General features: G+C 46.8%; 1 protein-coding gene and 1 long non-coding RNA gene across 2 annotated transcripts in view; one reads left to right on the top strand and one right to left on the bottom strand.

Annotated features, from left to right (window-relative positions):
• Positions 1-11,457: 11,457 nt before the first annotated feature.
• Positions 11,458-13,910, bottom strand: LOC146599366 (G protein-coupled receptor 55-like). The gene is made up of 2 exons (XM_085298518.1): positions 13,860-13,910; positions 11,458-13,078 (listed from the first exon to the last, which is right to left on the bottom strand). Exon 2 carries the CDS (start codon positions 13,063-13,065, stop codon positions 12,148-12,150), a length of 918 nt encoding a protein of 305 aa, XP_085154644.1. The 5' UTR covers positions 13,066-13,078; positions 13,860-13,910; the 3' UTR covers positions 11,458-12,147.
• Positions 13,911-13,943: 33 nt separating this feature from the next.
• Positions 13,944-17,073, top strand: part of LOC146599364 (uncharacterized) — a 48,954-nt gene continuing 45,824 nt past the window's right edge. The window contains exon 1 of the long non-coding RNA XR_014895000.1: positions 13,944-14,021. This is a non-coding gene — a long non-coding RNA (uncharacterized LOC146599364). The remainder of the gene's footprint in view (positions 14,022-17,073) is intronic.

Raw genomic sequence — 17,073 nt, 5'->3', positions numbered from 1 at the left:
TACCTCTTCAGACCATATATCACAGTATTACTCAAAACAAAAAATGGGAATATTCTGTCTGTTGACTACCAGTGTCTTGAATACTCTCCTTCACAGCTGCTGATTTCTTATTCTTACATTTAGCTTAGTGCATAAAGGATAAAATGGTTACACGATATACTACTCTGAGCTTAAAATTCATTCATCATGACCATGTGTGTCTAGAAGTTTGCAAGATAATCGTTTCAGATGCTTATTTTAGGCAGTCTCGCTGTCAAGGGATAGCAGCTAGCATCTAACACAATTCACCTTTTGTTTATGACACTTGCTCTGTATATTGTGTTGGTCGGTCTCTTACCTCTTAGGCAACATCGATGGGATAAATGAAGTCTTTTATCTCCGACGCACGGAGCATGCACTCATTCGGGGTGGAAAGCGAGGGCGCTCCGGGGAGCTGCTGCACGCGTGGGTTTGCAGGACATCGCCGCAGGGTGATTTTGAATGCTCAGCTTTGGAGTCTCTGCATACCGTAGCCTCCTGAATTAGATGGTGTGAGCACCCCGGCAAAAGGCAAAGCAGGAATTACTGCACTTCGGTCTTCCCTGCTTGTTCCAGCCTTCTCCGATAAACATCAGATCAACCCCGCAGTTTGACGGCATGTGTTTTTAGTATTGGTATTTTATAAAACAGGGCTGAGTTTAGGACAGGGAAATACTGGCCATTGCTTTTGCTGGCAGCTGTGTGCATAGGACGCGTGCGTTTCCCTTGGTGTGAGTGTTCGGGCTGCTTGGCCCGACTCGTTTTCTCTGCAGGTAAGTGCTGAGCAGAGGTACAAATAGGGTTTCTTCGCCTGCTGGCTTGTGGCTCTTGCGTCTGGTGCCACGGGCTCCAGGATCCCAAGGCATCGCCCTTCCTCACGCTCAAATCTTAACAGAAGCAGGTTGGTGAAGAATGAAGAATCAGCTGTTCCCTTAGCTTGGCTGAGAGTGGTTCCTCGGAACTAATACTGTAGCGGATGTGGGATTTGTTTGTGCCACCTCTAATTAACTGTCCTTGCTAACACAAAGATGTTGTCTCGTAGAAGCCAGTAAGTTACTCTATGCATTTGGATTAATTAATCTGAAAAGGCTAAGTATGTAATTTCATACTTGAACTTTTGGATCTGTATTTGAATTGAATTGAAATCACAGCATGTGATGCTTGAAACACTGTCTGCCTGGGGAAGGGTGTTTTGGAGGAGGAGGCAGCCGATGGGAGCAAGCAGAAGGAATCCTCTCAGATTAAAATGCATCTGCTTTTAAACAGGTTTCTCTAGGATGTCGCTCTGTTCCCCCATCTGTTATTTATGAAGCAAATTGTTTTCATCCTGTTGTTGTGCTGCTTTTCGTCTCCTCTCCTGTAAGGCAGTGGCGGCTGATGGCTTTGGAGCAGGGCCTGCTAATTTTCCACTGGTTTCACAGGGTGATACCAGTATTGCCACTGCCGCAGCAAAAGCCAGTCAGCATGGGATGTTCTCCCTTCTTCATAAACTTTTATCTGTTAAAACATAGACTAAAAAAGATATAAGCTTGCATTCTTTAGCACAGTAAATGCACAGGACCTATCTGCTGCAGATGCCCTGGTGCCGGCCCCGGGGGTGTTCAGCGTGGGGAGCGGCGGTGTGGGAGCCGTGGTCCTGGCCGTGCGGTGGTGCCGCCGGCTGCCCTGGTCCGCTGACACCCTCTCCTGGAAACGGAGCCGTGTCCCCCGGTGCGGACGAGGCCTGGCAGGCATTTGTTGGTGAGGGCATAGGTGAACCAGCACTGCACGTCGTTAGGAAGATTGGAAGCTGGATTTGAGAAATGAAAGAGAGTTACCTCTCTGGTTTTGAGCATACAGTAAGATAATGCTCTTTACGGCTTTAAATCACCACCTGTGGCATGACCAAACCCCTCTCGTCATCGTGGGCCTGTCATCCCCTTCCCCCGGATGCCTCTTTGCGTTCCCACAGCTGCCGAGCAGCTCCCGCTCGTCTGGGACGTGTGTGCCGTGGCCCTGGCCCAGCGCGCACCGCCAGGGCTTGCAACGCTTCATCTTCCAGGTTGCCCACTGGGATATGAGCTGCAGACATGATTTCCTGCTAAAAAAGAAAAAAACTCCTTTTCGCTCTCCTTTATTGGGCAATGCTGGAAAACCCCGGGGTGAGCACCGGGAAAGAGGTCACCTGTTCCTGGCTTGCGCAGTGTGTTTGGTGGGAAAGCCAAGGGCTGATTTCCCACCCCAGCCCCGACAGTAACGCTGCTAAAGCCTGTTGCTTCCTCTGGTGGTTGCCTCCCGCGTGAGCCCCTGGGCAGTGGCGAATGCAGCGGTGTGCACGGCTGCCAGCTGGCCCTTGGCTCCCACTCGGACACGTAGCACCAGTGTGCCGGCCGTTGGTTCATCCAAGGTGCTGACGCGGGGGTGGTGAGCACCCAGCTCGTCCAAAGCCACCCGAGACTCTGCTGTCTCCGTCCTGGTAAAGCATTAGAAAACGAATCACCTAATAAAGTACCTCGAGAAACGTTTTAGAGTGTTTGGAAAGGAGACTTTTAAAATTGATGATTAATTGATTTGTCTTTTCAAGGAAAATGAGCCCTATGGAAGTGCAATGAGTAGCGATGTAGCTCGGGAACGTTCAGAGCGTGAGGTATGTTTGCAATAAGCCTTTTAGACCATTTCACTCTGAGCTTTAAAACAACTTTAAAAGATTCAATTAAGATGTCATGGATATAAATGCTTCCCCAGGCTACTCTTCCTCCCCCCCCCATGCCCCTGCAGTATTTTTAGTGTTTGGCCAGAAAAGGTACAAGCAAACACCAGAGAAAATCAAACCTAGCTGCCTTTATAATAGCGGGTACCAAACAACAAACCTGCTCTGGTTGAAGTGTTAAAGTGGGGAGAGCAAGGCATGTCAATTCTGTAATGAGGTTTGCAAAGGAAATGCACTTTGCTTTCATTCAATGCTTTTGATGAAGTTGTTTAATGGCACTAGAAGGTAAATATTTGGTATTAATCTCTTTGGCAATTCGAATGTGTTCAGCATTAAGTGTAACCGTGCCTGAAACACTGCCTCTCTGTAGCAGCAATGCTTTGTGCTTGCCCACAGGGACTTCAGGGCTCTTTATATTTACAGTTTATTTTTTGCCCTGAATTTTTCATTAAGTGCTCAAGTATTTTAATGCTAGGACTACTGGAAAAGTAGTTCCACCTGAGACTGTTTGCAAAAGTTGCAGCTCAGACTTTAAACCCATTAACGCATTTTAATATTAGCAGCCTCTGAGTGCATTCAGTTTATATGCTGTAAAAAACGTAGGAAAGGTAACAGCCAGGCATCTCTTGGCATTTGCCACAGTTTTTGTTTGTGCTTTTCCTTAGCTTGGGCTGTTTCCCCCAAGGCGGGTGGTGAGGGCTGTGCAGGAGATGCGGTGCAGCCCCAAGCGCCGATGCTGCTCACGCAGCCAAGCCGGGGCTGAATAGGAAGGTGCACGAAGGAGAAATGCTGTGTCTAGCATCTCCTTGTCATTAAAGCAGGTTTGCTGATTTTTTTGCCACCTAAAACCACCCTCTTCCAGAGCTACATAAATACGGGGCGAAGCAAGAAACTTGTACGAGTTCTGGTTGTACAAGCAGAGATGGTGCGGGCTGCCCCCTAAGCTTCGGACATGACTGTGGCCAGGGATGTCCGTGGTCCAAGCAGGGCCTCGACCCAGGGAAGGTCCTTGGCGTGGGGCAGGGGTCAGGGTGCGTGGGCTGGCTGCTGTCTTATCTCACCAGGGCTTGACAGATCAAAAATTGCAATGCCATTGAGAGAAATACATGCAAAATTCATGATTAATCCTAAGAACCATCACTGCACATGCCTGTTACTGACATTCTCCCTCTGCAGCGGTTTAAGGGCTGGAGTTTTCCCTACCTATTTAAGAGTACTTTGAACAAGGCCTAAAATACTCCCGTTCTACAGCAGGCTTTGGTGACTGTTAGCTCCTTGTCCGCTGTGACTGCCTTGGCTCCGAGACCTTCCCTTGTTTCCACCTGGTGCCCACACCCAGCCTTTGCCAGGTGCTGACTTGCACTAAGGCAAAGATGCTCTTGCCATGAGCTGCCCCCAAGGACCTTTTTGGAGCCAGGCATCTGCCTTGGAGATCTGCCATTGTTTGCTACCACTGTTCTTTTTAGTTCATTTTTCTTTCCTCCTTTCTTTTTTTTTTCTTTTTAAAAAATGCTTTCTGCTTTAAAAGTTCAGTAACAGATGTTAAGAATTGCTCCCACCTCAGGATGTGAATAGGAATTAAGTGACAAAAAGAAAGTTAAAGCAAATCTGACACTTGCTTTTGGTTACATCTACTGACTACCACCTAGGGATGCAAAAACCCTGAAATCTTTGTTTACTGTTAAAAAGCAGCTGATGCCTCTTGAAAAGCCTTCGGCTGAGAAGCATTCTGTGGCTTTGTCTCTGTCTTTTCTTTATTTCTCCTTCATTGTTCTGCCCAATAGATGATATTTGCATGAAAACAAGACCTTTTGTTTCTCAAGGGCTGATCCACTTCTATTACTTATTTCTCATTTGTTCACTGCGCACTGAAGTCTGAGTTTGGGGAGTGCAATGTGTGCAATCAGACCTTTCAAACTCTAATCCACCAGGGTGCAAGCCTCATTTCCACAGCAACTAATTGTGGCAGAGAAAGAGTTCCTAACTTCAGGTGGATTAAATATGCAGCAGAAGTTGAGGGAATGTGGTTGTAATAAGAGCAGGGTGCAGCAATACAGAAGATGTAAGTTATACTAGTGAACTGTCTTTCAAACTGGGATGTTTTCTCAGACTCCAAGGGGCCAATGTAACTTTCAGAAAATAGCACATGCAAATTTTAATTCTTATCATGCTTGAAACCCTACTTTTTCCTCTAAGGCCATGCATCTGTTGGGCCACTGATGCCTACTCTGCTGCCTGGGTGCTGCAGTGGTCGGTCCGCACCCGCTGTTGGTCCCTCGCTTGCTCACGGCTGTCTGTGGGCTTGCAGCACTGCTCCAAGTTCTGGAAACTTGCCTTGTGCTACTTTGTGCTGAGTTCATTAATACTGCAAATGTCCCAAGACTTTTCTAGGTGCCCCCGAGCTGACCTGCAACGTGCTTCCTTCCTCGCAGCTCCCTGCCGGGGTCACATGCAAGCTCTGCTGCTTTGCCTGACATTTTGTATTTATCAGAGAAAATATTTGTAGCCTAAACAATTTTGTAATACTTTGGTAAGAGGGACAGTGACTTATGGGGGTTCTGTTCACAGCTGTATTTAAAGGACATGGAAATGTTAGCTGAAAGCTAGATTGTAGATGCAATGTGCTTAGTAAGAACTTTGAAAATAGGATTCTTAGAAGAATGCAGCTAAGTCCTGGAAAAACCACCACTTCATCTGATACAAAGAAAGTAAATTTCAGCTGTCACGTTGTGAAAGTTGGACAACCTGATGGACTAAGCAGGGAAGAAATATTAGCCTGGGTATACTTGCCCACAGTATCAGATCTTCGTAGGAAAGAGGGAAAGAGATTTAGGACTTTTTTTAAAGATGATTAGTAGCAAGCATACGTGGGCAATCCAAGGCACATGAGTGACGCCGGCTGATTTAGGAGAGAATATTATACAATAGCATGGTGTATAATAATTATATGAAAGGCATGATTACATCCGAAGATGGCAGCTAGGCTAAGGCTGTGTGAGACGGCTTGATTTCTGCCCTGTTGGTCCAAGTCAAGGGAATGTCTTTTTCAGGCATCTGTATTTCACGTTGCAGACGTGGGAGGCATTGAGGGTCTGCTACCACTAGCGAGAGCTGTAGTTGCATGTGTCAGGCACTGGCTCTTCTCATACATTTTTTGTGTTAATTTTTGTCATTGATCTGGGTGATCTCACTGATGGTCTACAACACTGTTCAAAGCTTCCACCCTGTCAGGGCAGCCAGGGCAGAGCAGCCCCTTACTGCATGGTGATGGGGGACCGGGGCGCAGAGCAGTGAGGACGTGGCGTGGGTGGGAGGGTGCAGCCCTTGCTGGCTATTGCTCCGTGTTGAGGGGGATGGTGCTATTTTTGCAATTTTAGTCTGCAGGAAGCCAACAAATCCATGTACAAGGTTTTAACAGCTGTGTTGACCTTTGCCTGCGGAAGGTCCGTCATTTATTTTGCCTTCTTCCCACCTGTGATCTTTTCAAGCCACTGCACTTCCCATTAGCATGGATAAAGTCAAGCCAGACTCTGCTGTCTAAGCTGTCCTCATGCTTTTCTAAGCTCCTCTTCAAACTGAATAAAGGCATCTCTTAGTAGCTCCGATACTACAGCTGACCAGGGGAGATCAGGTCAGATGCTGGTCTGTAGGAGATGGTTTTGCTTATAGTCAAAAAGACTTAACAAGGAACAGCTGGGATTGTTTTGGCATACGCTGAAGTGTAATATAAACTGGATTTCCTGGGTTTCTAATGGTTAGTTTTGTATTAACATTTGTCTTGCAGTGTTTCTAACTAAACAGTTGACACTTGCTCTCAGGTACAATCCCAGCTTAACATCTATTTGTCTTGGAATAGAGAGAATTAACAGGAATCCATGGCATACAGTAGACATGAGGTTTTACCTCCTTTGCTACCTGTAAATGGCAGTGATTATTCAGCTTTTCTTCCTAGGAAACAATTCTTTGTAGTTTTTTTGATTTTCATCATGTTGGAGAAGGGATTGTCACGTCCTGCCCCAAGTCCTGCCCTTCAGCTCTGCCTCGTCTGTTCAGGATCGTAGCAGGGGCATTCCCTCAAAGCGTCGAGGGATTTGGCAGGCTGTTCCTTCTTTCCTCATCTCAAGAGGACGTTATGAGTCAGGCCAGACCTTGTTAAAGCCTTTGCAGCCACTTTATGTTCTGTCTGACGGTAAGTGGAATTAATTGTCTTTCTGGAAAAAAAGTACTCATTTGGCAACATCCCAGAGTAGTTGCTTTATCCCACTAACAGTGACGTTTGCCACATTTTCAATAGAATGGTAGTGCATAAAAATCAAAAGAAGAAGAATGAATGAGATAAAAATGAAGCAGTATTAGCAGGGAAGTAGCAGGTGTCGTTTGCATTTATCACACTAGCTAACAGACACTGATTCACTGGCATTTGTTGCCATGGTGGAAATTTATTACTGAGTAAGAAACTCAAATGAGGGAAAAGTCTTCCCTTTTCCAGGGAATTCAGTGCTTGTAAGGAACTGAAGACAGAGCCATGGGAAGAGGAAGGAGAGTGCAAAGATGGGCCTGCGCCAGGGGGGCTGCAGCACTCGGTGCTGTGGTTGTGCTCTGACTGGTGACAACAGACGTGTTACAATTACTCCGGGAGGAGCATTTGCATGTGAAACTTTCTGGACAGGTCTACGCAATCCTCTGGAGATTTGCTTCCCTGTGGGCTGTTTTCCTCATTATCACTGACCATAGGTGCAGCATCAATAATTGTAAATATGTTGTTTTGTTCATTGTATGTGGATGTCTTTCATAAAACATAAAAGGCAGTAGTAAAATCTGTAGGGGATGCTTCATGTCTGAGACCTGCACTGATTCTTTTGGGGGCATAAACTCTTTGGTTGGGATGTTCTTGTTTACATGCAAATATTATCAGTGATGTTTTCTTATAAACATTCTCCTTCCCCAATCCCACTAGGGCCTGAAGCATGAGTTGATAACTGTACTAGAAGAAAATGAATTTGGAAAGCATAGGACAGATGCCCAGAGCTGACAGATCCGTGAGTCGGACTTGCTCTGCTTTATCAGCTGAGTGAAGATGTTTGGGGGGTTTCATGTGTGATGTGCCAAAGACGTGAGCAAGTTTGAAACTGAAATGCAACATCCGGCCTTTCGGTGAGGCATACAAATAAGTGAGTAGGAAAAGCCTAAAAGAGCTATCCCTCCCATGGCCATTCTTTCAGAATAAACTAACTTGGATTTTGGCTAAGAACTGTGTTTGTTAAGAATGAATCTCCAGTTCTTGGGGAGTGAATCGTTCCCAAACAAAGCCCGAGTTTTTCTTTTTCTTTCTTTGATTTTGTTGCTTGTATTCTGGAAAGCCTGTGAGCACTTGAGATTGAAGTTCTCGGTTTCTTTTTCTGTTATTTCCAAGCACTGTATATCTTTAGTGTGCTTTTTGTGCAGAGAGAAGTCACTGCAGTTTCACTAGACACCCAGCGTCATGCTTTGGATATAAAGCTCCACCAAGTGAATAAGCTGTTGCAGGACTACCTGAGCAGTAACGATCAGGACACACCAGACTGCAGCTGCAGACTGAACGTTCAGAGGCCTGGAAGCAGTAAGATCTAGTAGAAAATTTTTGAGTGGAAAATGTCTCCTTTGCAAAATTATCATTTCCCCCCTGGAACTCTGCAATGGAAGTTATTTCCCTCCATTGATAATCATGTTTGATCTCTGTTTGATTCCTGTTTTGAAACATTTTGGGGAAGTAAGATGTTTCCATTTTCACAGACAGGTTTAATAACAGTGATGTCCAGCCATTCTTTTTAAAAGGTCCTTTTGTAATCAGTTTGATAAAACTGACGAAAAATGTGTTAGGCAGCTAGATACTGCTTTGGTGCATTGAATTCTAACACCACAGCCCCCCACTCCACAAAAAAACAGTGAAAAGGCTCGAAGAGCAGACCAGAGGCTAAGGAAGTGGCTCAGCCATCATGGCCTCTCATATATCCAATATTGCCTTGATTCTTCATTTCAGTCAGAAATATTAGAATAAATAGATGAAGACCAATGTGCAATGTAGTATGTGTATGACACATGTAGGTATAAAAGCTTAATGGAGGAGCTATGTGGACCTGAGGCAGGTGTGTGGGGACCTAGCGTCAGAGCTGCTGCTTAAATTTTCACTTGCAGAAAAGAGTAATATTGGGGGAATAACAGGAATGGCCAGAAAACCTAGAGAAACCTATGAGATGGACCTTGAGAAAGACAAAATGTCTCAAGCAGTTTTAACTTGTCCTTCATACAATTTTAAATATGGTTAATTTGGCCAAAATTCTTGCCTCTTCTAAGCAGTGTGGAGGAAGCCAAGAGGCCAAAATTTCCTAAATTTAATGTGAGTCTTGCTGCTGTCTACCAGCACTTTAAGTGAAACTACAGGGCAAATTACTTCTTTACAATCTGTGAGACAAAAGATAACAGAATAATAAACAAATAAGAGTAGGTGCACTTAAAAATGAAAAAAAAAGCAACAGAGAAAGTATAAAGCTACAGGTCAGCTTCTGGACTCAGTTATAGTGGTGCGAGCCCAAAATAACTTTAGTAAAACTAATGGAGCTGCCTCAGGTTATAGAAATGCAATTGAGACCAGTTTCCTCATACACTTTGGCATTTTCTGCCTCCTGATGTACTGATAAAATCACTGTTCCCTATGTGCAGGCATTATCAGGTAAAGCAGAGTCCCCTTGGCATGGCCCACTGTCTTGAAACGTAAAATAAATCTTCTGCATCAGCACTATTTTGTTCTATTATTTGTTCACCCTGCTTCCAAAAGGAACCTGAAATCTCAGGAGTTAAAACCTTCATGTCTGCTGAGATGCAGTTGGTTCGGGGATATTTTATGAACAGAGAAATAGTGACAGTTCAGTGTCCACCAACAGGAAAGCTATGTAGATATTGTCAGTGTTTTGAGGGAGCCAATGTAAATGATATGCAGAAGGGATTCTCGTGGAAAGTTCTTGATGTCTGCAATGTGCAGGACACTGTTTGCATGAAGGCACAGCCCCTTGTACCCTCAGAGGCATGGTTCATCAGCCAAACACTGAAAGGACACTGCAGACACGAACACAGAGTTATGTCTGTGTTGGGTCAGCGTTTTACTTCCTCAGAAACTGGATTTATTTGGAACAATCTCATACATAGATGTGTGAGACTGTACCATACATGACTTAAAAAATTCTGGTTTTAAGGCTAGAGTCTCCAAGTGCAAAATCACTAGTTCTGGGAGGAAATCACTACACTGCGTGTTATTCTTCACAAAAACGTACAGCGAAAAGATGGCTCAAAGGCTAGGATTCGCTTCCCTGCCTAGAGGATGTATTGCAAGGATCTAGCTCAACATAAATGTGAAAACTAGTTGCTTCAGTTAATGAACCATGGTAAATCTGATAATCTCTTTTTGATGAATACCTGAGGCAGGTGCTCAGTGCTCCTTAATGTCACCTTTTCTGGGTAGCTCTGTGCTTGCAGACATGGGGTTGGGCTGCAGGGCTGGACCTACGCCCAGAGCATATGCAACGACTCACCACCAGGCTGCCACGGAGTCGAAGGCTGGTGCCCGGCGCAGGGGGAGCACAGTGCTGGGGCTCGACTGGAGACCCCCTGCCATGTCCCATCCTGCTCAGAATGCCGGGAAGCTCCAGCCGGCCACGGTGTTGCTCCGATGGGAGCGAGCCCTTCTCCTTGGGCTGAGTGCAGATTGTTGCTTGGGTTATCTGCATGCCTGGGAGCACTGGTAGGAAGTAACTAACTGGCAGATTATTTTTTATTGCTTTGTTTGTTGGTAGTGCTCAGCTTCCTTTGAAATCTTAACAGTTGTTTTCCCCCAGGATCCTATGTTGCTGGCTGCTGCTTGGGGGATCAGAGCTGCCTTATTGCTCAGTAAGGTGAGGACTGTTCTTTCATGTTCATGTATTTGCCATGACGTTTGGCTCAGACTTTTTATTTCATGCTCTTGGTTGGTTTGGCTAGGTTCATGAAACTAGGTTTTGTAGCCAACTGGGAAAGAGTGGACGTGTGAGAAGCTGGCGAGCAGGAAAGAGGAATTGATGAGACATGTGCAGGAGTCCAGACTAGGACTGGGACAGTTGGAATGTAAATCTTAGCTATCTGAGGATGTGAGATGGTGGGAACAGTATAGAGTAGGGGGATGTGGTAGGGCAGGACCTGTCACGAAAGAAGGGGCACACGTTACACAAGAAGGCACGTGGTGGAGTCATGGCAGGACATCCTTGCCATACTTGCATTAACTTACAGCTGCCTTTGCATTTACAAACCCAGTATTTTAAACAGTGCTTGCAAAATTAAGCCTGCCAGGTGAGTGTGCATTTGTGCAAGCATGTGTGATGAGGGGGGGGGTAAGACAATAGAATTCAGTCTGAATCTTTCTACCATAAATGCTGAGTCTTTCTTTATCTGCAGCCCAAGCCCGTAGTGACTGAAGGCCTGGGGAGATTTGCAGATGAGGTGTGGACAGGGAGGGTGAAAGATGCTCCCAAATATTGTCCAGGGCAGAATAAGATTGGTGGCCTAAGTTTCCCAATGAGTCTGCATAAAAACATAGACTGGGTTCAGCCCAGGAGTAAACAGCTTGTTGCAAGCAAAGGTACTTCTATTTCCTCTGCTGCAAATTGGACAACACCAGACAACCTTGCTTTTGGTGAGAAATAATCACATTTTTAATGATTTTAAATAAATCATGTGCTCTGTTGTTCAGGAAGGAGGAAAGGATGTGGCTGGGGGACATTATCCTAAAGGTTTCAGGCATGGAGCTGAATATCTGGGCACAAATCTAGAGCCAGACTTTGCAGTTTTCTGTACACAAAGAAAAACTGCATTGCACAAGGACCGCGTGTTCAGGTCACTGAACCTACTTACAGAGTAAAGTGCTGCTTGGTGCAAGAAGCGGGGTAGAGCCATGCTTCAGTGCTGTCCTTCCTCTTGCTCCCACTTCTAAAGTGAATAAAGCTTTCTTCAAAGTAAAAAGGAATCACATCCAAAGAGATATGTATGACCATTTATAGAAAATCATTCAGTTTCTTTTTACCCATAAATGCCAACACAAAACATTATGCAAGATAGATAAAGTAGGAGCAGATTTTCCTGAGATATTTTCAGACCTGAGTATTTTAAGTAAATCATTTATCTAAGTGGTTCAGGACCCTGCAGCATCAACCAAAGCATCTTCATCCATCAGTGATGTTTCAAGCAGTCACTTTTTTTTGAGAGCAGTTTTTTTGTCTGTATCTAAGGAGGTGTGCCTGTTTGCCATATGGTGTATGTAGGCCCTAGGACATCGGCAGGTGGTGGCCTTTGATGTGCTTGCAGTGAGCGGCAGGCCTGCCTGGCACGGTGACGCTTTCCAGGCAGGCATTCCGAGTGACCACTGTGCAGCACATAGCTCAACGCTTTCGCCTGGATGCTTTTTGACTGTTTTGCAATGGGTCTTCCAAAGATTCCTTTAAGACAAAATAATAGCAGACCCCGTCCAGACAACAGTTCATATTTGCCCAGCAAAGTGTGACCTGAAGGACGGCTCGTAGGGCTTGCTGAAAACTGTTGTGAATGACATTATTCTTTACCAAAAAATACAAGAGGAATGCCACGTGGTAAGGAGTGAAACAGACCACAAACGTGACGAGATTTGTCACCACTATCTTCTCTGCCCTGTTGGTGTACATTTGGGGGTTGTCAGGCTTTTTGCGCTTTCTCAAACATCTGACGGTCTGGATGGTGCAGAAGGTCATCGTTGCCAAGCTGCAAAGGAAGGTAGTCTCCAAGGCGCTAAACAATCCTTTGTTTTCCCATGTACTTTTGGAGAAGTTATGGAAGCAAGATGAGAAGTTGTGGTCCTGTCCGTGTAGTTGGAAAGTAGAGGCAGTCCCAGCTGAGATGCCCAGGCAGATGACAGCACAAACCACAGCAGCTTTCTTGGTGGATCGTAGTACGGGAGCCACAAAAGGGTGCTGGATAGCAATGTACCGGTCTATGCAGATGCAAAGGGAAATGAGGATGCTGCCATACATGTTTACAAAGTAAAGACTTTCCAAGGCTGAGCAGAACACAGACCCCAAGTTCCAGTTGTTCTGAAGGTGATAGGAAATAATTTTAAAAGGAAGAGTAAACAGCAGCAAAGTATCCAGGAAAATAAGGGCTACCATGTAGACTGTAGATTCAGTGAGCCTTTTAACCTTAAGAAACAGGAATGACAAAGCCATCACATTGAACAGCAATCCCAGAGTAAAGGTGGGAGTGTACACAATCAGCTGGAACAGTTCTACTGTAGCACTGATACTGCTCTGAGTATGGGTATCATTCATATCTCCACAGGTACTGGAAAAGAAGAAGATCATATTCACCACAAAGAAGAATGAATGTCACATTTAAGACCTGGCACAAAGGCTACTGAGGTCAGTAGGCTTCCACAGACCTAGAGATATTTTTTCCCCTCCGACTGCCATGTGTCCAGTTCAAGCTCTCAGTAATGTGGAGCTGCCTTGTGCCAAGGGATCTCACTGCAAGGTTTAGCCCAGAGCACCAGGGCCCCTCAAATTCATTTATGTGAGGACCCCAAACAGTCATTGCTATCCTGTGCACCTTTCCACTGCCCCTGGCCTACAAGGCTGTGGTTACATCTGGCCTTTCCGGAAGGCTTGCTGAAAGGAAGCAGTCAGGAAATCTCAAAACAGACTATTTCTAGCAGAGGTTAGGTCTTTAAAACAAAAATGAGCTTCTGCCTAAACCAGCCAAACTTAACACAGCTGACAAACTGCTGTCTGTGGAGACAGAGGTGGCAGCAAACTTGCAGCTTGTTTCCCCTCACCAAACAAGCAACTAAAAACATCGAGGTAGGTACCCTCTGGGTAAGAGTCTTGAAGAAATTCACTTCCCATCTTTGGGAAAGGGGGCTAGTGTGAGCTCACGCTCAGAGGCTCTCCTTATGGAAAACAGAGAGGCTCTAATCTGTTCCTGCAATCCTGCTCTCTGGCAGAATCACTTGCAAATGCAAATACACAGGAAAACCTTGTCCTTTATTCTGAACAGTTCTTTCACAGCGACTATAACCTTTAAATGAATGATTTTAAAGACCTTTCTTTTGTTGATTAGAAATTACCTTCATCTGCTGCTGTGAAATTATTTTTGCTTCTAGCTAATTCCTTTTCTACTTGAGTTACTGATCTTGATGTCGTTTCATTTTAGATTTGGCTTTTTGTCGTCAGCTGTGAAGCAAAAGTTCCTGTTCCTCAGATCAAATCACTCCCACAGTGTTTCAGAGGTAAGCTGTCCTGCTCTGTGGTTTGACAGAAGATCTGCACAAAGGAAATGTATGTTACCTAAAAACCAGCAAATATTGTTAGAGGGCAGATGCAGGTTTGCTGTTTGCTCCTTTAAGAAAGCACTGATGCAGGGAAATGTAAATCGTTAGCTTAGATTACAGAAGTGAGCAAACTAGCCCCAGAAATACAGCGTGAGTATGAAAATGGGATGGTGGCAGGGATATGGGTGCACAAAGGCAGATTTCTGACTGAGGCAGGTTCAGGGACCCGTATCTTCTGCCTTGCTGAAGCCAGTAAAGGTTTCATTCTGCTTTGCCGGCCAGATGTGCATTTACCCCAGGGGCAGCTGCCCTCCTGCAAAACACTTCTCAGGAGCAAACTCATCGCTGGGCGTCCAGGGATGACAAGCTAACTTGGGAATTACCGTGAAGTGATAAATATTGACAAAGTCCTCTACTCAACTGCCTGTATAGGAGATTTCATTAGTATTTACCTTTTTTTTTTTTTTTTTTTTGGTATGAAGGGTATCTAGGAAATTCTGGGTCTAGAGGAATAAAACAAAGAAATAAAATTTCAGCTCTATAGCAGGACTTCTGCTGGAGATTAAATTTTGTTGTGACAGAAAGGCATTTCAGACTAGCATCTGTTTTGCAGATTTCTAAACAAAACAAAACAAAATGTTTTCAAGCACAAATGCCAAAGAGTAGCTCTGTTTCTTCCCAAAAGAAATAAAAAGCCAGTGATGCTACAGGCAAAGCAAGCTAGGTAAAATATATATACTTTTCAGATCTTGTAGCAAGAAGACAGCTTTTAAGGCAAGGTTTCGCTACCGGGGAAGCATCTGATCGCTGTGTTACCGGCTTACCTCTGGGCCGTCCGTCGTTCTGGCCGCGGACTCTTCCCCCTTTGCTGTGCTTCCCGAGTGTCGTGTTTTCTTTTAAGGCGGTGGAGCGGGCTGCACGCGAGGCGCCCGCTGGTGCACGCGCGCTGCGTACACTGAGCTCGTTGAAGGGCGCAAAGAGGTTTCCTTGCGGAGCCAGCACCTCTGAGTCACCCCTTAAAAATAGTTTCCAGTAAGAGAGAGGGAATTGCTGGCCAGGCAGGCTGGCCCTGTGTGCGATGTTATTACGGGGCTGGACTTTATAAACTGTATTTAACATCTGTGGGTGGAGTGTTAGCTGCGAAAATGTGCTTCAAGCTAAAACCCGAGGTACTGTCGTCATCGTTTCTCGCACTTTTTATGACACCATGCGGGGGGGGGGGGGGGGGAAGGGGATTTTCGTAGAGGTTTTCAGCAGCGATGTGTTCGTGTCACGCAGGTATTTTAACGGCGGAGATGAGCGTTACTCGAAAGGGTGTTGGCACGGCGGGGCGGCGGGAAGAGCACCGTGGCGCCGAGGCCGCGGGAAGAGGCGTTTGGCCCCGCCACGGGCCTTCACACCTGCCTCAGCCCGGAGGAGGAAGGACCGAAGGGCGGTTTGTCTCCGTCCTCTGCCTGCGCCCCTGAAAATCCCAACGGAGCGTCGTCCTGGCTGAGCCCGAGCTACGGGCTCGTGGAAGAGGGGGAAGAGGGGTGGAAAGGAAGAGAGACAGTGCTTGGGCTTTCCCCAAGGTGTTTCAGATGAACTGATTTTTCTGAACAACAGAAAGCCCAAGGGGCAAAGCTCTGCGGGCGGCGGGGTGCCAGACGCAGGTCTGGGCGGCTGCGCCAGGGTGCCGTGGCCCACTCGGAGTGACTCCGAGCGCGCCGCCGGTTCCCCTTCCCCGAGGAAGGGGCTGTTTCACATCCCCTTTTGGGCTGGTCTCGAGGGCTAGAGACGCGTCCCGGGCCACACGTGATCCTGCCCGCGGGGGCCCTGGGACCGCAGACAGCATCGCCCTGTTCTGGGCTCTCCAGCCACCCCGCGGCTGCCGCCCGGTGCCCTTCGGCTCTCGCCGCGCTTCCAGCCCCGGCGGCCGCGGCGCCGTTCGCTGTGCGGCGGCGCCATCTTGCGGCCGCGGCGGCAACGAGCGGGCACGCGAAATGGCGCCGAGGGCTTTCCTGTGGCAGGGGGCAGCACAGCGCTGCGGAGGCCGCTCCCGCGGGAAAGGCGTTTTCTGCTTTTTTTCTGCGCTGACGCAAGCTCTCGGTGGAGGGGACAGGCTTTCTGCCCGACGACACTGTGGAGACTGGTGAAATTCCACGCACACGTTTCGATCTAAAACTCCAGCAGTGCGGGCATTCCTCTCGAGCCCCCTCAGGCCCTGTCCTGCTGAGCTCTCGGGCCCGGCGTGGGGACCGGCAGCACCAGCTGGCGGCGGTTTGGAGGTCTCAGTCTCTCCGGCAGCAGCTTTTGCGCTTGAGGTTAATCTCGAAATGGCTGGAGCAGGTGCCCAGGCTGAGCTCGCGTGCCCCAGCTGGGAGCCCGGCTGCCGCTTCACGGGGATGCTGTGACACCGCCGAGATACTTGTATAACCTTTTTCTACACATACTGTTAGTTACATTTGCCTTCAACTCATAATTACCTTTGAAAGGCCTGAAACGGCCTTTTTGCCCGAATAAATTAATTCCAAGCAGACCATACAAACCTGCAAAATAGTAAAGACTCCTGCCCCCCCCAACATGAAAAATCAGCTGTAATTTGGCAAGCTGGGAAAGAACCAGCAACTGAAGACAAGGACGGCCAAGGAGACTTTTCGTGTTACTTTCCTCAGTTGAAATGCATATGCATCCCTAGGGAAGTAGCTACGCAGCTTGAATGCCCGTCCAAAAGGTACTTCTACGCGTTTCCAGGCAGCTGGGCTGCCCGTGTTGCGGGGTATCTGCGCTTGGCGCCGGGCTCGTGGCGGGCAGATCCGTGGCAGATCCCACGCGGCGCCCCTGAACCAGAGCGGTTGGACCCTCAGCCCGGGATGGAAGATGGTTGCGGGTCATTGCAAAAGGTAATTAACTAAACAAGAAGATAAGAGTAGATGTTTAAGTGAGAGAAAAAAATGCATCTAATACGGTGTCCTGTCTTTGACAGCATCCAACAGCAGACGTGCAGGGGAAGAGCTTAAGAAACAGGGAT

Source organism: Rhea americana, unplaced genomic scaffold (genome assembly GCF_003343005.1).
Source record: "Rhea americana isolate MKP2758 unplaced genomic scaffold, rheAme1 scaffold_14, whole genome shotgun sequence".
Taxonomy (NCBI): Eukaryota; Metazoa; Chordata; class Aves; order Rheiformes; family Rheidae; genus Rhea; species Rhea americana.
The sequence above is the reverse complement of the archived record's forward strand: the minus strand, read 5'-3'. Positions and strand labels throughout refer to the sequence as shown.

Excerpts from the sequence above, each read along its gene's own strand:
- LOC146599366 (XM_085298518.1), bottom strand. The coding sequence starts at position 13,065 with ATGAATGATACCCATACTCAGAGCAGTATCAGTGCTACAGTAGAACTG.